Source organism: Myotis daubentonii, chromosome 15 (assembly GCF_963259705.1).
Source record: "Myotis daubentonii chromosome 15, mMyoDau2.1, whole genome shotgun sequence".
NCBI lineage: Eukaryota > Metazoa > Chordata > Mammalia > Chiroptera > Vespertilionidae > Myotis > Myotis daubentonii.
The window spans coordinates 3,968,426-3,993,828 of record NC_081854.1 but is presented as its reverse complement, the minus strand read 5'-3'; the positions used below and the strand labels follow the sequence as shown (position 1 = coordinate 3,993,828).

At 42.7% G+C, this 25,403-nt stretch overlaps 2 protein-coding genes and 1 pseudogene across 2 annotated transcripts in view; all 3 read right to left on the bottom strand.

The window, feature by feature from the left end:
* The window catches only part of LOC132216106 (zinc finger protein OZF-like), a 33,860-nt gene that overhangs the window by 8,089 nt on the left and 368 nt on the right, over positions 1-25,403 (bottom strand). Inside the window, exons 2-3 of the mRNA XM_059665197.1 lie at positions 24,501-24,627; positions 21,202-21,275 (exon numbers count right to left, since the gene is read on the bottom strand). Coding sequence (XP_059521180.1) covers positions 21,202-21,275; positions 24,501-24,627 — 201 coding nt within the window. The remainder of the gene's footprint in view (positions 1-21,201; positions 21,276-24,500; positions 24,628-25,403) is intronic.
* LOC132216110 (zinc finger protein 420-like) overlaps positions 1-25,403 on the bottom strand; it is a 61,728-nt gene that overhangs the window by 36,018 nt on the left and 307 nt on the right. The window contains exon 2 of the mRNA XM_059665201.1: positions 928-1,054. Within this exon, the coding sequence (XP_059521184.1) occupies positions 928-1,054 (127 nt within the window). The remainder of the gene's footprint in view (positions 1-927; positions 1,055-25,403) is intronic.
* On the bottom strand, positions 16,350-20,396 carry LOC132216092 (zinc finger protein 345-like; annotated as a pseudogene).

The window sequence follows — 25,403 nt, the reverse complement described above, 5'->3', positions numbered from 1 at the left end:
AAGTGTGTAATTACATGAGTAATAGCATAAAGAGAAATGAAAAAATTAATAATTTATTTCATGTAGAAGGTGCATGATTTGTATACTATAAAGTATAAAATACTGCTGGCTGCCATACTACTTCTAAGTATATATGGAAAAATATTCACGGAGGATCTGCAAGAGACATTTACACACCTGCATCCATTACAATGTTATTCAGAAGAGCCTACATTTGATGGAAGCAACTCAAATGTCCATGGATAGTTGAATGAATGAATAAAAGTTACTGTAACCCTGACCGGATTGGCTCAGTGGATAGAGCGTCGGCCTGAGGACTGAAGGGTCCCAGGTTCGATTCCAGTCAAGGACATGTACCTTGGTTACGGGTGCATCCCCAGTAGGGAGTGTGCAGGAGGCAGCTGATCGATGTTTCTCTCTCATCGATGTTTCTAACTCTCTATCCCTCTTCCTTCCTCTCTGTAAAAAATCAATAAAATATATTAAATAAAAATTAAAAAAACAAAAACAAAGCATACTATGTTAATGATAATGCTAAGGCAGTTCAACTGCTCGCTATGATATGCACTGACCACCAGGGGGCAGACACTCTGACCAGTAGGTTACCTTGCTGCTGGGGTCCAGCTGATCGGGACTGAGCAAGAGGGGCAGACACACCCTGGAGCACTCCCACGGTCCCTCCAGGCTAGTCAACCTCCCACGTCTATCACTGGCCCCGTTCATGCACCAGTTGGGTCCCTAGGCGGGCCTGTGCCATCTTGCAATACGGGATCTCTTGGGGGATGTCAGAGAGCCCGTTTCGGCCTGATCATGCAAGACAGGCCAAGGGACCCCACTGTTGCACAAATTCGTGTATCGGGCCTCTAGTTAAAATAATAAAAGGAACAAAGACCCTGCATAGGAATTCAGGAAAGAACTCATCCTCACACACGGAGGCCAGGTTGCTGTAGTTCTCCAACATCACATCCAGGTACAATTTCCGCTGAGCTGGGTCCAGGCATTCCCACTCCTCCTGAGAGAAATCTATGGCCACATCCCTGAAGGTCAATGGTCCCTGAAAGAAAAGATTCATTTACCAAGAATCCACCAGAAGAGTTCATAATGTCACTCAATATGAAAGCAGTGTTAGGAGAAGAGGTTTGGACCTAGGGGTGTATCTTGAATCATCCAATAAGATCACTTTGCCCTCGTAACATTGTCTGATGTGTTTTCAAACACTGACAAATGAGGATGACACATGCCCAACAATCCGTGGCACAGATTTTGCCTTTCAGGAAAATAAATTTATTTATTTATTTATTTATTTATTTAATTGATTTTTTACAGAGAGGAAGGGAGAGAGATAGAGAGTTAGAAACATCGATGAGAGAGAAACATCGATCAGCTGCCTCCCCCACATCTCCTACTGGGGATGTGCCCGCAACCCAGGTACATGCCCTTGACCGGAATCAAACCTGGGACCCTTCAGTCCGCAAGCCGACGCTCTATCCACTGAGCCAAACCGGTTTCGGCAGGAAAATAAATTTAAAATTAAGGCGTGGACACAGGTATATGGACTTCTCAGTGCTGTGTTTGCATCATTAAGGGTCAGCAGTGTATATTTCTCAGCAGGAAATGTCAAGATGAATCTGAAATATAAGCACTTCAAGTGTAACACAAAAAACGACTGCAGTTTTCTGAAAAATACAGATGCTGATCCACATTTTGAGATGGGGCCTCTGTTCCCACTTGTATTACAAGCTCACTTTTTACTTGTGATACCAATGTTACCGGATCACGTGCCATATGTCTGAATACACAGAAAATGAAAACACAGGAAAAATTAATATATGTAACTTTGATCTCAAGGGGTCTGTTTACATTGGTTTGCAGGTAGTTTTTATCGCGCGCTAACAGGTGGTGCGGGCTATTTTTGCTAACTTTTTGCGCAAATGGCAACGTTCAGTAAAATTACGGTAACTTTAGTTTACGTATTTATACGTTACCCGCATTCTACCGCTAGTCTATAAAAAACGTATTAATACGTGTCCCGCGCTCTACTACACTGGTAGAACATATAAATACGTAAAACGTATAAATACGTTTCCTGAATACAATGTGTTAAAGAAATTTACAATTCTCATGGAATAGAACATATAGAAGCCACAATCCTATTTGAAAACTTACTATGGGAAATCTTAGAACAAGATCATCTGCCTGGTCCAGTGCCTCAGTGGTTGAGCATTGACCCATTAACCAAAAGGTCACTCACTGGTCAGGACAAATACCCAGGTTGCCAGATTGATCCCAATGTGGGGTGTGCAGAAAGCAGCCAATCAATGATTCTCTCATCATTCATGCTACTATCCTCCACTCTCTCTCTCTTCCTTTTAGCAATCAATAAAAATATACTTCAAGAACAAGAGAGGGATGCCCTGACCGGTTTGGCTCAGTGGATAGGGCATCGGCCTGCAGACTGAAGGGTCCCAGGTTTGATTCGGGTCAAGGGCATGTACCTTGGTTGCGGGCACTTCCCCAGTAGGAGATGTGCAGGAGGCAGCTGATCCATGTTTCTCTCTCATCGATGTTTCTAACTCTCTATCCTTCTTCCGTCCTCTCTGTAAAAATCAATAAAATATATTTAAAAAGAAAAAAAAGAACAAGAGAGGGAAATATAGCAACTGCTGACATTGACTATCACCAGAAAATAGGAAAGAAATAAGGAAAGGAAAAGAACCTAGCAAGGCAAAACATCAACAGTAGAGAAATAAATCCAAAGATATCAGTGGAAAAGCAAATATAGTCTCTGACCCAGGACACATCTTTTACCTGAGAAGCAGCCATCTGGTCCCGGCTACTGATCCTGGTCCTCAGATGTTTTCTCAGGTGACAATATGTTGAGGAGTCACAGAATGTATCTTCAAAGGCATCTGCACAGCCTGTTCATCAGCTCACCTCACACCCACAGTGAGAAGAACCTGCAAATGAAGGAAAGGCCACCTCATCCTGCATTTGTCACAGGAGACTCAGGAACATTGAGCTCCTACACGTGAGGTGTTTTAATTTGTCTCCATGTGTCTGTCCTTCCAAAGACTTCCACAAACTCCTATAGCAACCAGAGCATGTGCTGATTTCCTGAAACACCAAATGCAACAGAGCACCCCTTACATCCCCCCAAAAAAGCCTGCACTGAGGCCCATGCTATGCCACCTTTAACCAGTTCACTCCTGAAGCCTGCGAGGCTCCCCCAGAGCTGATTTCAGTAGCGCTGGGTAACACCTCAGCCCCAGCACGCCTGAGACCTGTGGTAGTGTGATGTATCACAGCACAGCTGCTCTGAGTCCATATATTCTTCTGAATTCGACTTGACGATGCCATGTATCAGAGTAGGACACATGCCCAGGAGTGCTTAGTCCTAAATCCTGCTCATAATGCTAATTGTGAGAGCAAGTTCCACCTTGAACCCTGCTCACTGCACCAACTGTTGGCAACTTAGTCTAAGTTCCTCCTTTACCTTCAGCTCAACTACAACAAGTGTGGGGTTCGAGCTCCTCTGCCAGGGGCTGGAACTTCTTGAACACCAACCAGCAGAAGGAGAAGCCATGAGAAGTTGTGGGTATATATGAGAGTCTTTATTATAGAGCTAATCTGGGGATGTGCCCGCAACCAAGGTACATGCCCTTGACCAGAATCAAACCTGGGGCACTTCAGTCTGCAGGCTGATGCTCTATCCACGCAGCAAGGTGGTATTGCAGTACCTCTGCAACGATGCAAGAAGAAAAACAAAGAAACAAACAAACAAAAAAACCCACAAAAACAATTAGGGTGGTGATTTTTTTTTTAATGTAATGATATCTAGGTTTAAAGATGTGAAAATGTGGAGACTACCTTATATTAAGAAAAGAATGATAAGAGAGCTGCTTGTGAGATGCCACCAATGCTTATTTCAGCAGTTAATGACTATTAACATGAATAAAATGTCAGAAATCCATGGGGGAGAAGAAAAGATTGATCCTTCTAACATTCCTTATAAAGCATCCTGTGGGGGCAGACTCAGTCATTCCTTTCCCAGGTCACCTCCTTCTTGCCGTCCCAGCAAAGGACAAGGGGCCCATCAGGAACACACCAGTCTCTCCCTCCGTGTGAATAAGGTTTGCAGATGGAAGCAAATTAAGTATACATTTGGCAAACTTTTAAACTGGAGATTTATAATTCTCTGTCAAATCTGCTTCAATAACTCAGTTGTTAAATTAACCATATCAACACACAAGCCGAAATACCACAACTTAACCATCCACACCCCATCAGCTCCCTCTCATTCAAATTAGGGTTCCCCTCCTCCCACTACTATGGATTTCTGTCTGTGGATCTGTCTCTGTCTCCCCCCGACACCCCTATGGGCCCCTCTCTGTGGACCCCTCGCTGCCCTTCCTCCCGCCCACGTGTCTGTCTCTCTCGCTCCCTCTCCTGACCCCCCAGCCTGGGTCCCCGCCCCCCGCAGTCACCGCGCCCACAAAGCCCCTCCCTGCGGGCAGGTCGCCTCTTCAGGGGACACCGCGTCCTTCCCCTGGCCCCCCCCCCCCATGGACACTGTGCTCCCCGGGCACGCAGACCCCTTATTAAATGGGGGTGGGCCTAGGAGGGGGGTGCGGACCCCCAGGCCGGGAGCCATCCGGGCTCTTTGGGCGGAAAGCGCCGGGCGGGGGGAGGGGCGCAAAAGGCGGGAACCCCCTGACCCAGACTCTCAGCCCCGCGGGGAGCACCGGCGGCCCCGGGAACGGTTTTCAGCGGGAAAACCGCGCGGCAGGCGGTGGCCACAGCCACAGGCGGAGAGACCCCGGGCCGGGCCTCCGTTTCCTCCCAAAGGAACGTGGCGCCCGCACCGCGCAGCCTCCCGGGACGCGGACTCACCGCTGAGAGAGGCTCCGGGGCGGGGACCCCAACAAGGACCTCAGCGCCGGCAGCGCCCTCAGCCTTCCCTGCGGGGAGGGGGACGGAGCGTCAGCTTTAAAGACAAACACCCTCCTCAGGGGGAACCGCCACCTTCCCCTCCACGGCCGCTTCCGCGTCTGCAAGGAACTGCGCAGGCGCCTCCCTGCGGGGTGGGCGGGGCCAGAGCCTGAGCTGAGCGGCTCCGCGATGGGGGCGGGGCCGAGCCCGGCGGCCAGGCCTGTGCAGGGACAGAGGGGGGAGGGCGGGGCAGGAGCGAGGGGGCAGCCCCGGGTCCCCGCACCTCCTCCCACAGGGACAGCCCTTCCTGGGGGAGTTTCCCACGTCATTGTCAGGGTTTTGGCTGGGGACGCGGCTGGGAAAGGTTTCACAAGGGAGAGAAGAGACAGGAGCAGAGGGAGGGCGTTTATTTTACTCCTTTAAGGGGAGGAAAGGGCCAGGGGCCCTCTGATGGCACAAGGCACCCCAGACAGAGGGGCTGCTCCTTTATTAGGGTGCTAGCGAGTAAATGGCAGCTGTGGCAAAAGCATGAAGAGGGAGGAGGAACCTGGAATTCACACAGAAGTTTCCCAGCTCCCAGAGGCTGTGCTTAGAGCTACTGGCTGGTCTGCCCTTCAGCTGCAGGTGTCCCAGGGAGGGGTCTTTCCCAGGATCTTCACAAGCCGGGAGCACATTCTCACAGTGAAGTTACAGGGAATTTGAAAGGCGGGCAGCTTGGGTTTGTTGGAAGCTATCCATTGTCTTCACTATCAGAGAAGTGTAAAAAAGGAGCCCTAAAAGCTGGTGAACCTTGAGCCCTGGCAAGGGCCAGAGCTATGCACTGATGGGTTAGTTGAGACAATGGTAGCTCAAGCAATTTCCTGACCAAATAGTCTGAGAGTAAATCTTTACTTATATTACCGACCTTTAAGATAGTCTGTCTTAAAGTTACCGGAATTGCCTGCCTAAGGGCTATATTTTTATCCAAAATTGAATAAAAGTTTGGCAAGGCCTGGGCACCAGTGGGAGTCCTTCCCCTTGAGTTGGACTTTTGCCTGGCCCCCAATATTTCCAAATTATTATTATTATTTTTTAATGTATTTTTTATTGATTTTTTACAGAGAGGAAGGGAGAGAGATAGAGAGTTAGAAACATCGATGAGAGAGAAACATCGATCAGCCGCCTCCCGCACATCTCCCACCAGGGATGTGCCCGCAACCCAGACACCTGCCCCTGACCGGAATCGAACCCGGGACCCCCCAGTTCGCAGGCCGACGCTCCATCCACTGAGCCAAACCGGTCTTGGCATCCAAATTATTATTTCTTGTCTCATTTCTGCCATTTGCGGGTGGCCCTTCTCCAGATCCTGAACCCAGAACCACGCGGGACATAGTTTCACCCAGGGGTTGAAATCAGAAACTTTCTGCCTCTGATTTGCCTGAATCCTTAAACCCTCAGTGATGGGGAGGGGAGGACAGCCTGCTCTCTCAGCCCCTCCCTGTCTCCCCATCTGAAGGGAGAGGCAGCTTGAGTTAGGGAAGCAGGTGGATGGGGGTGTCAGAGACAGACCCAGATATCCATTCATGGTTAGGCACCTAATGAGATAAGGTCCCATCCAACACAGTGGGAAACAAATTTTAATTCATGTATTTTTCAAGGGATAAACTTTTTTAGTTGTAAGTTTTGGACTTTGAAGTCTTTGTGTTTGGGAAGGCATTCCTGAATTAAATTACCTTGAATACTGTTTTATCACTACACACCTGTTATTATTTCATCAAGCGTTTGAATATAACACTTATTCCAAAATAAACACATGAAAAATAAACATTGCTGATTTACCGACCACTGCACTAGTCAGTCCCAGGACCATGTCACATGCATTAGGTTTTTATTACTGAGCACCTCAATCTCAGGAACTCTTTTCTCTTACAACTAGTCTTTGTTGTGAAATAAAACCCCCAAAGTTCAGTGGCTTAAATTAAGCAAAATTCTCCATTGCACGTAATACCGGGGTGGCTGAGCCTTTCTTTGCTGCTTTCACTCAGGCCAGGGGTCGTCAAACTACGGCCTGCGGGCCACATGCGGCCGGCCGAAAACATTTATCTGGCCCGCCGGGTGTTTTTGCCGCCACTGCCTGTTGCTTAGCAGCCGACTCGTCCTGGGCCCTGGGCCCAGAGTGGGCATGTGAGGAATGTGTGCTGCACTCTCCGACTCCCCTCCTTCTCTCTGTCTCTGGACTCCTCCTCTCAGTTTCCGGTGTGATCAGAGGAGTCACAAGCTTGCCTGTGCAGAGCCTGCTGCTGCCTGAGGACCGAGGTAAGAACAACTTAGGATTTATTTTTTTTTTTGAAGTTAGGAGGTCTATTTTTTATTTTTATTTTGCAGTTAGTAGGGCCTTTTTTTTTGAAGTTAGGAGAGCCTTGTTTTTTGAAGTTTTGTTTTTTTACTTCAAAATAAGATATGTACAGTGTGCATAGGAATTTGTTCATAGTTTTATTTAAAACTATAGTCCGGCCCTCCAACAGTCTGAGGGACAGTGAACTGGCCTCCTGTTTAAAAAGTTTGAGGACCCCTGACTTAGGCTAATAGATAGATGCAGTTGCCTCCAGCTGGCAGGGCAGCTGTCTGGGGCCTCAGGAAACTGGAAAATACCTTGCTTTGAAGATATTTTTTAAGACTTTTTAAAACTGAATTCCTTAGAGAGGAAGGCAGAGATGGAGAGAAACATCCATGTGCAAGACAAACATCCATTGGTTCCCTCCCTAACATGTCCTGATATTTGGAATCACACCCTCAATTCAGGCATTTGTGGGACCAGGAATCAAACGTGCAACTTTTTGGTGGAGGGCACTACAGGCAAACAAATGAGCTAAATGGGACAGGGTTAGAAAGACCTTTGAGATAAACTTCCTTACATGGTGATATATTTGTCAGTCATATCTCATATAATGTAACTTCAAATTTATTATATGTCCCTTCAAAGAGAATCTACAGCTCAGCAGGTGGGCTTAGTGGGTTAGAGTGTCATCCCTCCCACCAGAAGGTCACAGATTTGATTCCGTCAGGTCTGGTCTCTGGGTGGAAGGTTTGGTCTCCAGCCTGCCCTGTGTGCCTGAGGGAGGCAACCAATTGACGTGTCTCTCTCATATCAATGTTTCTTTCTCTCTACCCACTATCCCTCCCACTCTCTCTAAGATCAATGGAAAAAAATATCCTTAGATAAGGATTTTTAAATAAAGAGAGACTACATTTATTTTTTGAATATTTTATTGATTTCAGAGAGGTAGGGGGAAACATCAATGATGAAAGAGAACCAATGTTCCACAGACTCCTGCATGCCCCCTATTGGAACTGAAGGGGAAACCCAGGCATGTGTCCTGACCAGGAATCTAACCCGACCTCCTGGTTCACAGGTCAATGCTCATCCACCAAGTTACACAGGCCAGGCCACACGTTTACTTATATTACTAGAGGCCTGATGCACTGGTGGGGTCCCTCCACCTGGCCTGTGGGGATCAAGCCGCGACCGGCTCTCCTATATCCCCCAAGGGGTCCCCAATTGTGAGAGGGTGCAGGCCAGGTGGAGGGACCCCACTGGTGCACAATCAGGGCCTGGGAGAGATGGGAGAGGGCTAAAGGGCATGTCTGGCCCATCTTGCCCAGCTGGACCAAAGCACCAAGCTAACCTTACCAGAGTGTCTGCCCCCTAATGGTCAGTGCACATCATAGCTAACAGTCAAATGGTCAAATGAATGGTTGGACACGTAGCATATATAGGATTATAACCTACTTGATCGTCCCCTGACTCCTGAATTCTCCATTTATTGTTTTGTTTTCTATTTCTGAATGATCTGTTACGTATGGATAACAAACCTGCCAAATATAAACACTGGAGACTCTAAGACATAGTTTTAGCTCAAGAATCATTAATTCTGGCCCCAGCCAGTGTTGCTCAGTGGATGCAGCACTGGCTCATGGACTGAGAGTCCTGGCTATGATTCCAGGAAAGGGGACGTACCCACCTTGCAGGGTGCATCCCTGGCCCTTGCAGAAGGCTACCAATCTATGAGTCTCTCCCACAAAGATGTTTCTGTCTGTCCCCCTTCCTTTCAGTCTCTCTAAAAATCGATGGAAAAATATTCAGGTGAGGATTCACAACAAAAAGATTCATTAATTTTGTCCTAGCCAAGAAGTAACTTTGCTGGTTAGAGCATCATCCCAATTTGCCAGGATTGGGGGTTTTAGCCCAGCTAGGGGCACATCCAGGGGTCAAAAATAAACAACAAAGGAATCCTTAATTCTACAACATTTTGTGTGGTGGCACATTCCCTGTAATGTAAGCCTAAAACAAAGTAAGGCCATTTATCAAATACCCAATAATTACATCTCCCTTTATACCCACAGTAATTTTTGCCACAACATGTTAGTGAACATCTAGTGTGAAGTATGTTTTATTGAAAAAGATTCCATCTATAGACAAGCAGCAGGACATTCTCTGCATATTGAGTAGAAATTCTGGGAGTAAGCCAAGTCCTGGGAGCTTCGTTTTTTTGTTGTCCAAAAGCAATGTATTTTCCAAACTTTCAATCTATCTCAGCATAAGCACTTAGTTATTAAAAATAATAAAACCTGCCCAGACAGTGTGGCTCAGTGGTTGAGGATAGGACTATGAACCAGAAGTTGGGGTTCCATTCCTGCTCAGGGCACGTGCTCTGGTTGAGGGCTCCATCCCAGTGTGGGGTATGCAGGAGGCAGGGGACCCATGATTCTCTCTCACCACTGATGTTTCCATCTCTCCCTCTCCATTCCTCTCTGTAATGACTAAAAAAAAATTTTTTTAATTAACAAAAGTATAATAAAATCTTATTAAAATATTGGGATAAAAATAATTTAAATTTTCAAAACTATTATTTGAGAAAACCCGGAGGCCCTGTATTGGAAATAAGCTTTTAGAAATGTCTGTGGAACATACAGATGTGACCAGGTTGATGCAAACTCCACCAGCACAATCTCCAGAACTTCCACAGGAAACAGAATAATATTAGGTTGTTTATTTCAAGTGTAAAATTATTTGGGGTTTAAATGATGCCGCTAAAAACTTGAAAGCTAGGTTTCCTGTTTCCTTTTATATTCACATAAGGAAATTAACATCCTTACCACACGTCTCTCTATGAGGCAGTAACATGGAACTCAGCCACAGGCTTTGGTGAGGTACTCACGTTGAGAAGGGGTGTCTATTCACACAGGGACTAGAGCCTGCAAGTAGGCTCTGGACTATCAGCCAGGTCGTTCAGTAAGGATTGCTCAGGGGCCTCATCTGGATGATGCCCTGACAGCTCAATACAAACCAGGAACAAAGAGACTACATAGGAAGTGATATATTAATGTGCACAAATCCCCAGGAATCTATGGGAAAAAACAACACTGATAGAAGAAACACCTTTGTCTGATTTTATGAATGCATCTGAGGTTACAGAATAGAATTAGGATGTTTCGGACTCAGAAGGATTAATAACTGGTAACAAAATGGAAAGTTCACATATAGAACTAAGGTTCAAAGAGGTGTCTTAACTGACAAAATTAGTGTTAAAATGCATCATGAATGTGATTTTTGAACAGTAACCATTTGTTATTCTCTGCACATCCTTCTCACAAAAAACCTTGGTGTTCAGCTGGGGACTCTCATTGAGCAGGTGACTGCAATAAAAATGGTTATGATTTATCCAAAATATAGAAGCCATATGTGAGCTAAATGTAAGAACTCTGACATAAAAACATAGGGTTAATTCTTCATGATCTAGGATTTTACAATAGTTTGAGATATGACAACACAAAAACAGAGAAAAGTTAACTACCTCATCATCAAAATGTATGCTCTGGCCCTGCCTGGTTTGACTCTATTTGGCTCAGCGGGTAGAGAGTTGGGCTGCAGACTGAAGGGTCCCAGGTTCGATTCCAGTCAAGGGCATGTACCTTGGTAGCAGGCACATCCCCAGTAGGGGGTGTGCAGGAGGCGGCTGTTCGATGTTTCTCTCTATCCCTCTCCCTTCCTCTCTGTAAAAAAATCAATAAAACATATATATTTTTAAAAAGTATGCTCTGTGCATTCAAAGACTCTAGCACCACAGGGAAAATACAGTCTATTGGATGAGAAAAAGTGATTTTAAGTCACAGGTCTTGAAGCATCTGTATCCCTATTCCCCAAGTCAACAACCAAAATACAAAGATCCCAGGGGGAAAGACAAATTTCTGCCTTCATGTCCACCAATATTTGCTTTATATACTCAGGTCCTCCTACTTTGCATCCACAATTTTTTAAAAAATATATTTTATTGATTTTTTACAGAGAGGAAGAGAGAGAGATAGTTAGAAACATTGATGAGAGAAACATCGATCAGCTGCCTCCTGCACATCTCCTACTGGGGATGTGACCGCAACCCAGGCACATGCCCTTGACAGGAATCAAACCTGGGACCTTTCAGTCCGCAAGTCGACGCTCTATCCACTGAGCCAAACCGGTTTCGCCTTGCATCCACAAATGTTTACAAGGGTTTTATCCTCTTGATAAGTTGATCCCTTTAGCATTAGGAATTATCCCTCCATTATTATGGACTCTCTTTCAAAGTATATGTTTTCTGACATCAGGATTGCATCCACAGCATTTTACAAATTTGATTTCCATGAAATCACTTGTTTAACCTCCAAAGGCAGAGTTTTGTCGTGTATTGGATTTCCAAGTTTTATAAAGAGACTGTAAAGCCATCAATTAAGTGGTTCACATAAAAGAGAGGCATCTTTGCCTGAGACTCACAGCAGGCCTGCTCTGACCTGCTCCAGCTCCTTCCACAACTTTCTGGGCATTGAAACAGTTTATGTGCAGACTTCACTAAAAGGCAGCGCTTCCACATGGGTCAGCTAACTCTGAGCACGGTTATCCTCATACCTATTAAATGTACACCGTCCAGGATTAGAGCTCTCACTAGAGCAACATTCTCTGCAAAGTAGTTTCTTTGGGGCCCAAAGGCAGAGCTGAAATAACTTTTTTCCAACCCTTTACTTTCATGCTGTGTTTTTCATCTGAAGTGGGTGCCATGTAGACAGCATATGTAAAGATCGTCTTTCCCTATCCATTCAGATACGCTGTGTCTTCTGGTTGAAGCAGTGAAACCATTTATATTGTGATTATTGATAGGTTTATAGTTATTGGCATTTTCAAGTTAATACAATCGTAGGAGAGGACTTTAACTTCCCATTGACATCAATGAGTAGATCTCCCAGAGAAATAAATCAATAAGGAAAAAAGTGATCTTAAATGACATTAGACAAGATGGATTTTATATGTTTTTTTTAAGATCTTTTTTTTAAAATATATTTTATTGATTTTTTACAGAGAGGAAGGGAGAGGAATAGAGAGTTAGAAACATCGATGAGAGAGAAACATCAGCTGCCTCCTGCACACCTCCCACTGGGGAAGTGCCTGCAACCCAGGTACATGCCCTTGACCGGAATCGAACCTGGGACCCTTCAGTCCGCAGGCTGATGCTCTATCCACTGAGCCAAACCGGTCTCGGCAAGGATTTTATATGTTTACAGCTGTGATTTTTCAACCGGGGTGTCACACAGGTAAACTCATGTGCTGCAAGAATTTTTAAAACAAGCAACAGTGACTTTTTAGTCAATAGCAAAGACTACATTACCCATAGATAGTCGAATAAAATAGGTTACAACAGCCAACACAGCAATAGCTGTGTGGTGTGCATGGATCTAAATCAGACTTTTTTTTTTTTTTTAGCAGACTGTCAAGTTATGTATTTTGGTGGACCACTGAGTTTCAGTACTTAGTCCACGTGTGTCATGGAAAAAAAAAAAAAGTTGAAATCTGATTTAAAGTTTTTCACCCCAAAGTGGAAGAATATGCATTTTGGACAAAATGAAGACAGAATGCCCTCTAACCCAAGGGACAGTGTCTGCTGCATCTATTTTCCTAATGGCCACGCGAAAAAAAAATTTTATGTGTATTTTGTATCAATACACATCCACAACATTGCACACTACAGTATCAGAACATGGAACTATTGTCCAGTTGGGATTGAATTCTACGAATGATCTGGACCCCATACTATGTCCTATAACAGAACACATTAATAAAGCCCCTGGTCCGAATGAGTCCCAATCACAAAATATCAGCAGATACATATACACATACGAATGCTCCATGGGTATGTCAGAAAGTAGAAGAATATTGAACATCTTGTCTCTGCAATGATTTTGTCAGTCCTTTGGGTGGCAGGTGCATAAGAACTGATGTTCACCACCAAATTCAGCACTGGACACTGGTGAAGTAATAAATGTGGGGCTTTCATTTCAATCTGTGCTATCCTGCCGTCGCTGGAACTTAGAGTGATGGCATGGAAAACACCCCAGGGACAGCTAATGCCAATGGACATACCTCTGGTCAGGCTGTGAATATACAAAATAACTTTGCATCCAAAATAATAAAAGATTTCAACTGCAAAGCTGCCATAATCTCTGAGGTTTCTCTAGAAATAATGACCAACATTAGGCTACATTCAAGAAAGTGAGACTAAAACCTGTTTAACATGGGCTAATCCCACCTCAATAAAGAAGTTACTGATTTAACACTGAGAAATTGTTAAAGTTTCCAATGAGTATCAGGACAAGAAAAATCATTCTAATTAAAAGTACACAGATGCCTTTTTGTGGTATTCCAAAAGTTCATATTCATATTAAAAACAATAGGTGTCAGCATGAGAACCTGAATGGTGAGCTTCCTACTTAGTGAAAATAAAGCAAAATATTCACCAAACCCTAATGTCATTGCATTAGTGAATTCCAAACAACTGAGCAGAAGCTACACAGGCTTGAGGGGCTAACGTGGGACAAGAAAAGCTTGATATGCTGTGGTCATAGCACTGCAAAAAGAATTGCTGGGGTCCAGCCCCAGCAGGTCCAGGGGTCCCCAAAGGTGTGGACGGAGTCGGCGAAGAAGGAATGGCACGGAGGCAGCGTTCAGTTGATCAGCAGCCTAGCCAGGATCTCTAGCCAGGACCTCCAGCCAAGTTCTGTTCAGGATCTTCAGCGAAGTTCTGGTTAGTATCTCCAGCGAAGTTCTGGTTAGGATCTCCAGCCAGGTTCTGTTCAGGTTCTCCAGCCAGGTTCAGTCACCAGGTTCTAGTCAGGTTCTCTTGCCATGTTCTATAGTCAGGTTCCATCCAGGATCTTTTGCCATGTTCTCTCCAGTGAAGTTCTTCTGTCTCTAGAGAACATTCTGTGTAGGTTCTGTGCCTAGGTTCTGTGTTCTAAGTTCTGTGTCTTTCTGTCTTGTTACATCTGTATTTATACCAGTTGATTCAATCCTATCAATCTCTATTACAAAGGTTAGGGCGTTTCTTATCTCCATTCCAGGGAGTAAAGATTATGTAGCTTAAGCATGATTGTTCGTAAAGTGATTAATTACCCACCTGGCAGTTAGGAGGTTTATTCCCTCCCTAACTTCAGGGGAAAATCCCTACCTGGGGAAACAACCTTTCTTAGAGACCTTGGTTAAAACACACAGTGCCAAGAAGGTGAGCAAACATATTAAGAACAGTATGCCATATATGCCAGGTCCCTTGAAACAGCAAGGATGGACCGGCTCCCGGCAAATTCCCCCTTTTTTATTTTTTAAAAGCAGGCATTAAAAAGAAAAACCCCAAATGCTCTCTTGTATCCATTTTAAGAGTAGGATTGGCGCTTTCCGCTATTACCTGAGTCCTGATCTATCACCCCAGGGAGAGCTTGCCAATCCTGCACTTTCCCAGGGTGGAAAGGCTGCAGTGGGGTTAAGGATAAGGCTCCTTGCCGAAACCGGTTTGGCTCAGTGGATAGAGCGTCGGCCTGCGGACTGAGGGGTCCCGGGTTCGATTCCGGTCAAGGGCATGTACCTGGGTTGCGGGCACATCCCCGGTGGGAGATGTGCAGGAGGCAGCTGATCGGTGTTTCTCTCTCATCGATGTTTCTAACTCTCTATCTCTCTCCCTTCCTCTCTGTAAAAAATCAATAAAATATATTAAAAAAAAAAAAAAAAAAAGGATAAGGCTCCTTGGGCCTACCTCTTCCCATGCCTTTACATTTACCTTTCCTTCCTCAGAAAAGCATGGACATACTTCTTGTATAAAACGTTCTGACTGGGAGTAACCTTAATTCCTCTGCTAGCAAGCATATGTGTTAAAAGATCAATACAGAGTCTTATTTCTTTAGACTCAGTATGGCACATCTTCTTAATCTAAAGATCAATACAGAGTCTTCTTTCTTTGGACTCAGTATGGCACATCTTCTCAATCTAAGTTCTATACTATCCACCTTCTTACCCTACTTATCCTCTATAGGGGGGTCTGCAGTACCCTGGTGGAGTCTTATCCGTCCCGAGTGTGGGGTTCTCAATGGGGGGAGGGGGGACTTACCTAGGGGAATCCTGTTCCAGGGGTTCCCAAAGGTGTGGACGGAGTCGATGTGGACGGAGTCGGCGAAGACTATCCACCCTCTTCCTATGGTGGAGTCCTATCCATCCCAAGAGTGGGGCTTACCTAGGGGGTCCCTGTTTGGGTGCCAGATGTTGGGGTCCGACCCCAGCAGGTCCAGGGGTCCCCAAAGGTGTGGACGGAGTCAGCGAAGAAGGAATGACACAGAGACAGCGTTCAGTTGATCAGCAGCCTAGCCAGGATCTCTAGCCAAGTTCTGGTCAGGATCTCCAGCGAAGTTCTGGTTAGGATCTCCAGCCAGGTTCTGTGTCCATGTTCTCTTGCTAGGTTCTGTCCAGGTTCTCCAGCCAGGTTCAGTAGCCATGTTCCCTCGCTAGGTTCTCCAGCCAGGTTCGGTCCAGGATCTTTTGCCATGTTCTCTCTCTAGCAAAGTTCTTCTGTCTCTAGGTTCTGTGTAAGTTCTGTCTTCTAAGTTCTGTCTTGTTACATCTGTATTTATACCAGTTGATTCCAATCCTATCAATCTCTATTCCAAAGGTTAGGGCGTTTCTTATCTCCATTCCAGGGAGTAAAGATTATGTAGCTCAAGCATGATTGTTCGTAGTTAAAGTGATTAATTACCCGCCTGGCACTTAGTTAAGAGGTTTTATTCCCTCCCTAACTTCAGGGGAAAATCCCTACCTGGGGAAACAACCTTTCTCTGAGAGGAGACCTTGGTTAAAACACATAGTGCCAAGAAGGTGAGCAAACATATTAAGAACAGTATGCCATATATGTCAGGTCCCTTGAAACAGCAAGGATGGACCGGCTCCCGGCAACGAATGGCAGCTTAGAAGACAAAGTGAAAAACCAGAGAGAAACAGGAAATAGGAAACAAAAGAAATAGAATTAATTTTGCTGAGTTCAGCCAGCAGTGCAGCCTGGGGAAGGTGTAGTCTTTCCACATGCAGAGTTCATGCCAATTCTGAATCCGGGTACAACAATGTCACTGCTATTGTAATATTCCTCTTAATTATGGAAAACCTAATACAGACAGCACTGTCCTGATTGTACTTCCATCACAAAAACTTTAAATCAGAGATTTCAACTTTTTTTTTTCATGACACATGTGGACTAAGTACATCAAAACCACAAATGGACATGCCATCAGAAAGTTTTCATCTGAACACATTGGCACAGAAAAAGGAAGTAACTTTGATGACATCATTTATAAAACTCAAGAATTATTTTAAGAGATTCTTTCAATAGTGTAATTCTCTAATAGAAAAAAATGTGTGCCTTACAATATATCTGATATTCCATGGGGAAAAGTGCATAAATGAAGTCCATATAACATACAAGAGCTCACAGATCTTTAAGGCAGAAAGAGTCAACCACATGATTTCACACATACACCATGAAGAACACATAACAGCATCAAGTAATATGGGAGTAGAATCACATGAATATTTCCTTCTCAAAATACTTAAAGTGATTTCAAAATAAATGAGATAACACTCTGAGAAATTTTACATATTGAAACATAAATTCTTTTGATATATTCAAGCATACAAAATATTAACTAAACTACATTTAAAGTTTGGAGTACACTGTGTAGGAAACACTGATTTAGAGCAATACCTGAAAGGCATTTTGGCTACCTACCTAGTGTGAATTCAGTAATACTTTAAAATTCATAATCAATTACATACTTGGGTCAAGTCTTTACATTAAAAAAATATTTTATTGATTATTTACAGTGAGGAAGGGAGAGGGATAGAGAGTTAGAAACATCTTTTTTTTTGAGAATATATTTTATTGATTTTTTGAGAGAGGATGGGAGGAGAGTGCTAGTGAGAAACATCTATTCAGCTGCCTCCTCCACGCCCGCTACTGGGGATGTGCCCACAACCAAGGTACATGCCCTTGACCGGAATCGAACCTGGGACCCTTCAGTCCGCAGGCTGACGCTCCTTTCACTGAGCCAAACCTGTTAGGGCCAGTTTTTACATTTTAAAGTCATCTAAAGGCATAAATTCCTTGGAGATTTGTAAACTCTCTATTTTGAACAAAAGTCCTCCCTCCTATATCATGAATGTAGAATTTCTACCCAATTACAATCCCTAATATTGACTGAGGCTGTAGGTCCAATAATACAATTTCCCATATTCTTCAGATTTAAGGTTTCCCTCTAGAATGAATTCAAATGTGAGGAATAAACTACGGATGCTGACTAAACATTTAGGACATTGTTTACATTTGTATCGATTCTCTCCAGTATGAATTCTGATGTCGGGTAAGGTTTGCATACTGAGTAAGCTTTCTCAGATTCTTTCTATCTGCTGGGCTTGTATTCAGCAATAATTATTAGATGTTTATGACATATAAATTAAGATATACACTTTGACATATGGCTCATAATTTGTAAAACCTTTTTTATCATTCTCAATAATAAATCATGGTTCAATCTTTGGATGAAAACTTTTATATTATTGCTCTTTCTCTTTAGAATGATTCCTAAAATGTTGAGTAGGGTAGACCTCAGATTAAAGACTTTCTCACATTGTTTACAGTATAAGGGTTTCTCCAATATAATCGTCTGTTATTCAGTAAATTTTGAGCTGTGGGTACAGTCAATGCACATGCTCTACATTTGTAAGGAGTCTCTTTGGTATAAACTCTCTCAGGTACAGGAAAAGGCTTTTCTACATTTTTCACATTAATAAGGCTTCTTGCCAGTATCAGTGCTGTGATGTTCAGTAAGTTCTCACAGGTGGTAAAGGACTTACGACACTCCTCACATCTGTAAGTCTTCTCTCAGGTATGAACTCTGCTGTGCAGTAAGGCAGGAACACTGATGAAAGGCGGATATATTTTCTACATTTACAAGGCTTCTCTCCAGAATGAACTCTGATGCTTAGCAAGGCCTGAGGAGCTGCCAAAGGATTTGCCACATTTTCTACATTTACCTGGTACAAGGTTTCTCTGCAGTGTGAACACTCTGATGCTTAACAAGGGATGAGGACTGGCTAAAGGCTTTGCCACATTCTCTACATTTGTAAGGATTCTCTCCAGTGTGAACTCTCTGATGATTAATAAGGAATGAGGACTGGCTAAAGGGTTTGCAACATTTTCTACATTTGTAAGGCTTGTCTTGTGTGAACGCTCTGGTGCTTTGTAAAGTCTGAGAAGCTGGTAAATGTTTTGCCACATCTCTACATTTATAAGGCTTCTCTCCAGTGTGAACTCTCTGATGACAAGTAAGTAATGATATAACACGGAAGGCTTTGCCACATTCTCTACATTTATAAGGTTTCTCTCCAGTGTGAACCCTCTGATGATAAGTAAGGGATGAGGAGTGGCTAAAGGCTTTGCCACATTCTCTACATTTATAGGGCTTCTCTCCAGTGTGAACTCTCTGATGTGCTGTAAGGTTTGAGGAGTCGCTAAAGGTTTTGCCACATTCTCTACATTTGTAAGGTTTCTCTCCAGTGTGAATTCTCTGATGATTACTAAGGTTTGTGTGTCGGCTAAAAGCTTTGTCACATTCTCTACATTTAAACGGCTTCTCTTCACTATGAACTCTGTCATGTCGATTAAGGGTTGCAGACTCCCTGAACGCTTTGCCACATTCTGCACATTTATAAGGCTTCCCTCCAGTATGAATACTCTGATGACGACTAAGCGAGGAGGACATGCTAAAGACTTTGCCACATTCTCTACATTTGTAAGGTTTCTCTCCAGTGTGAATTCTCTGATGAAGAGTAAGGGTTGAGTGTCGGCTAAAAGCTTTGTCACATTCTCTACATTTGTAAGGTTTCTCTCCAGTGTGAATTCTCTGATGATTCCTAAGTTTTGAGTGTCGGCTAAAAGCTTTGTCACATTCTCTACATTTATACGGCTTCTCTCCACTATGAACTCTGTGATGTCGATTAAGGGTTGCAGACTGCCTGAACGCTTTGCCACATTCTGTACACTTATAAGGCTTCCCTCCAGTATGAATACTCTGATGACGACAAAGGGAGGAGGATGTGCTAAAGACTTTGCCACATTCTCTACATTTGTAAGGTTTCTCTCCAGTGTGAATTCTCTGATGAAGAGTAAGGGTTGAGTGTTGGCTAAAGGCTTTGTCACATTCTCTACATTTATACGGCTTCTCTCCAGTATGAACTCTCCGATGACGATTAAGGGTTGCTGAGGTATTGAATGCTTTGCCACATTCTGTGCATTTCCAAGGCTTCTCTTTAGTATGAATAATCTGATGACGATTAAGGTGAAAGGACTGGCTAAAAGCTTTGCCACATTCTCTACATTTGTAAGATTTCTCTCCAGTGTGAATTCTCTGATGAACAATAAGCACTGATGGCCGGCCAAAGGCTTTGCCACATTCTGAACATTTATAAGACTTTTCTTCTGTATGATATCTATGATGTTGAGTATGTCCTGAGGACTGACTAAAGTGTTTTCCATTTTCCCTGAGTTTGTCAACTTTTGCCCTAGTATGAATTCTTCCCTCATGTACAATAAGAGTTAAATGACATTTAAAGGCTTTGCCACATGCTTTACATTTGTAAGGCTTCTCTCCAGTTTGATTTCTTTCATTTAGAGTACAACCTGAAGGCCAATTGGATGCTTTACTAGAATTTTCCCATTTATAATGTTTTTCTTTTCTATGGAATTCTTTCAGTCTATTTAGATTGAATATTTGACTGAAGATTCTACCACATGAATTACCTGTGCAATCCTGCTCCCCAGCATGAATATTCTTTTTTTCAGGGTAATTTGAAGATTCCTGAAAGGATTTGACACATCTACTTTCTTCTTGTGTCTTCTCCACAATAGGAAAAACCTGACCTATATGGTGTGTGGGCATTTGGTCAAAGAGTTTTCCACTTTTATAATGATCCTCTGCAAGCTCAATTCTCCATTGATTATGAAGATATGACTCTTGCTTAAAGTTTTTCCAATGTTCGTTCCATTGGTAACTTGCGTCTTCATTATATTTACTCTGCTGGTAATGGGAGATAGAAAGGCCTTTAGGGACAGTTATAAGTTCAAGAAACATGTACACTTGTTGCGTAAGAACTATTCTGTGATACACATTAAACCATGATAGCTGTGTAAAAAAACATTCCCAATTTATTGAAATTATAGACAAAACAGAAAAATAAATTGTTTGGGGAAGAATAAGGAGTCCTCATTTAAAATATTGCCAAAATCCTCAGCTGGCGGCGCTCAGTGGTTGAGCATTGATGTATGAAACAGGAGATCATATTTTGATTCCCCATTAGGGCATATGCCTGGGTTTCAGGCTAGGTCCCATGAGGGGGCATGCAGGAGGCAGCCAATCAATGACTGTCTCTCATTATTAGTGTTTCTCTCACTTTCTCTCCCTTCCTCTCTAAAATCAATAAGCATATATTTTTTAAAAATCATAAATTGCCAAATTGAGCAGATTTTAATTTTATAGAAACATTATAAATATCTAAATTTTAGAAATTAATGACTAAAAGATTAATCCCACCCCACATTTTAAACAATTCTAATCATTATTCACACCAAAGATCCCTTTCTAAGAATACATAACAGTAAAAAGTTTTCAATTATCATGTGCAGAAACACACTGATCTGCCAATGTAATTGACTTTAAAGTGGGAGGTTTCCCAAATGCATAGCACACTTGACCTCTTTAGTTAACAAGAACTGTATTATGAATAACCGTTCCAGGTTACTTCGGTTTATATTAACATCCTCTCTTCTCATCACATTCGTCCTCAAATTCCAAGGCTTTCATTAAGTGTACATTATCAAAACCACACCTTTTATATCTTACCAGAATAATTTCAGAGAATAAATCTTGAATTCTGGGCTTTAGGAAAAAGGCCTGGGCATCTTCAGATGGCATAGCTGAAAGAAAACAAATTTTTAGTTTTGACAATCAAATGAGTGCACTTTGAAATTACCAGCAAGTACCGACCAAATGACTTTTTTGAGTACTCCGAATGCAAGTGCAGAATTCCAAGAAAGCTCACGATAGGTACAATGAGGAAAAGTCCCATCAAAGAGGAACAAAGAGTTGCTTACATTTGCCGATGATACCTGCTCAAACACCCTGGCACACAATGGCAATATTATCAAAACACTTCTGTGGGCAGCCGCCTATTGTCTTATCTAGCAGAGAGGTGTGGCCAAGGAGCCCGGAATGCTGGTGACCCTTGAAGCCCTGGCAAAGGTCAGGGCTATGTATCCACTGTTTAGTCCAGACAATGGTAGCTGAAGCAACTTCCCCAACAGATAGTCATGTAAATCCTTACTGATAAGATAGTCTGTCTGTTACTAGAACTTGTCTGCCTAAGGGCTACAGGTGTAGCTCAAACTGAATAAAAGGATGGAAAGGCCTGAGCACAAGTGGAGTCCATCCTCTTGAAATGAGCTCTCACCTGGCCCCCCATTTTCCAAATTATCTCACCTCATCTCTTTCATTTGCATGCAGATCCTGAACCCTGAATCAGGCGGGATGAGGGGGAACACACACAATTTCTACCTCCCAGCTTCTTCAGTGGAGAGAGAAAAGAGGGACGTGGGTGCTCAGTGATCTCCCTGTTTTGAAGCATCTTGAATAACAAGTGTCTGTTGTGCATGACACAGAGTGCGAACAGAATGGCGATACACAATGAGTGCCCTGTAGTGGTTGCTACAAAGAAACAATGAGAAATTGTTTGAGCACAACAAAGACTGCGGCACTGAAGATGTATATGAAGCTTGAAAAGATACCATGGGGCCCTAATCGGTGTGGCTCAGTGGGTAGAGTGTCGGCCTGTGGACTGAAGGGTCCCAGGTTCAATTCTGCTCAAAGGCATGTACTTTGGTTGCAGGCACATCCCCAATAGGAGATGTGCAGGAGGCAGCTGATCAATGTTTCTAACACTCTACCCCTCTCCCTTCCTCTCTGTAAAAAATCAATATAATATTTTTTTTTTAAAGAAAAGATATCATGGGTCTGAGAAAGAAACATACAACATTTAAAATGGGAACTTAGACAACTGAACCAAGACTACAGATCCTGAAAACAGTGTTGACCGAAAATAGAATTTATGCTACAGGTGGTTATTAGTTGTTTCCTCCTATAAAAAGAATATTCAAAAGCCTGCTTGTTTACAATTCCTGAATCTTAACAAAAGACATCGAGTCATGCAAAGAAACAAAAAAATGTCCCATCAGAAAAACAAAATATATGTAATCAAACGGGCAATATACTAATGGAAATATATTAATTACCTGAAGAAAAATGAAAAATAAATATCTTAAAACTAAAAAGTAGAAAAAAAGAGAACTATATATCACCATAATATTATATAATCAAAATAAAAATACTACGAGAAAGAAAATATTTTACAAACACCACAGGAAAATGGGAAATTGAAAAATATAATACCTGAATTAAACACCTTATATAAAAAATTAACAGTTGAAGGTCATGACAATTGGAGAAATTGAAAATATCATGAATCCCAGAATACAATCCTAAAAGCATATGAAAAAATAACTTCTCAAAAAATATATTTTTAAAAAGAATAAATAAAAGGAATAAAATCTTAAATCTCTGCTAGAAGACACACAACGTAAAAGATAATGTGATATCAATAACTTCAGTGGGTACAGGGGTAGAGATGGCAAGTAGCACAGTTTTGTATGCAACTGACATACTGAGTTTAAAGTATATTGTTATAGCCTTAAAATATTTTAAGTAGCTCCCATGATCACAACAAAAATAGAAAATAATAAAATGATCTGTTAATAGGTCACAGAATTGTGTGTTGCAAATCACAGACTATATATTTCTAAAAATATATATACATCCAATGAATTTCTCAAAACATGGTATTTAAAGCCAACCCTCAAAGTTAGCGGTGTTCCTGTACCGTAACAGAAATTAGTACAAGATAACAAATTAAGTGTGTAATTACATGAATAGCAGCATAAAGTGAAATTAAATAATTAACAGTTTACTTCATGTAGAAGGTGCATTAATTTGTATGCTGTAAAGTATAAAATACTGCTGGCCGCCATCCTACTTCTAGGTATATATTGAAAAATATTCACAGAGGATCTTCAAGAGACATTTACACATTTGTGTCCATTACAATGTTATTCAGAAGAGCCTGCATTAGATGGAACCAACTCAAATGTCCATAGATACTTGAATGAATGAATAAAATTTACTGTATACATGTAATGCAATACTATCCTTCTAAAAAATAAAAAGAGGTATTATCACCTGATACCACAAAGAGAAACACTGATGACACTTTTTCACTGAAGCACACAAGTTACAAAGAGAGAGATACTACAGGATGTCCCTCAGGTGATTACTCTCATATAGTCCACATTATTTTATAAAAAAAAAAAAAAAAGGTAGTTACAAGCAAGCCTTCCTTTAAAGGCAAATGAGGAAGTACTGGTTTAATACATAATGAGATATGTCTGCAAGATGGAAGTTTTGAGATCATATACACAACACAGAGAGTAAGAATCTACCCTAGAAAGCAGAAGCCCCCTAAAGATAGCATTTTAGGCTTTTATTGTATAGGATATCTTTAGGGGGCTTCTGCTTTCTAGGCTGGACACAGCATTTTAGGCTTTCATTGTATAGGATAAGTGTCCGGTTGACCAGTTGGCCATTCAACCAATCAAAGCATACTATGCTAATGATGTGCTAAGGGAGCTCAACTGCTCGCTATGACATGCACTGACCACCAGAGGGCAGACACTCCAACCAGTAGGGTACCTTGCTACTGGGGTCCAGCGGATCAGGACTGAGCAAGATGGGTAGACACACCCTGGAGCACTCCCGTGGTACCTTCCCAACTGGCCAACCTGCCTTGTCTTACCCCACCGTGATCGTTCACTGGTGGGGTCTCTTGACGGGCCTGTGCCCTCTTGCCATCCGGGACCTCTCATGGGATGTCGGTGAGCCAGTTTCGGTCGGATCACGCGGGGCAAGGCCGAGGGACCCCACTGGTACCTGCATTCATGCACAGGGCCTCTAGTTAAATAATAAAAGGAACAAAACCCTGGTAATAAATGGAATAAAACCCCTGCATAGGAATTCAGGAGAGAAGTCATCCTCACCCACGGAGGCCAGGTTGCCATAGTTCTCCAACATCACATCCATGTATAATTTCCGCTGAGCTAGGTCCAGGCATTCCCATTCCTCCTGAGAGAAATCTATGGCCACATCCGTGAAGGTCAGCTGTCTCTGAATGAAAAGAGAAGACACACTTACCAAGAGACCGCCGGCAGAGTTCATGTCACCCAACATGAAAACAGCGCTAGGGGAGTATCTTGAATCATCCAATAAGATCACTTTGCCCCAATAAAATTCGCTGATGTTTTCGAACACTGACACATGAGGGTGACACATGTCCAACAATCCACGGTATGGATTTCGCATTTCAGAAAAATAAACTTTAAAATTAGGATGTGGACACAGGCGTATGGATTTCTGAGTGCTGTGTTTGCATTATTAAGGTTCAGTGGTGTATATTTCTCAGCGGGAAATGTCAAGATATGTCTGAAATATAAGCACCTCTTCAAGCGTAATTCAGAAAACAACTGCACTTTTCGGAAAATACACATGCTGATTCATGTTCTGAGATGGGGCCTCTGTTTCCACTTGTGTAATAAGCTCACTTTTTACTTGTGATACCAATGTTACCGGATCACATGCCATATGTCTGAATACACAGAAAATGAAAACACTGGAAAATTCATATATAACTTTGATCTCAAGGACTTTGTAAATGGAATTTATAGTTCTCATGGAATAGGATATACAAAAGCCACAATCCTATTTGAAAATTTACTATGGGTAATCTTAGAACAAGATCATCTGCCTGGTCCAGTGGGTGTGCCTCAGTGGTTGAGCATTGACTCATTAACCAAGAGGTCACTGGTCAGGACACATGCCCAGGTTGCCAGATTGATTCCAATGTGGGGCGTGCAGGAAGCAGCCAGTCAATGATTCTCTTTCAT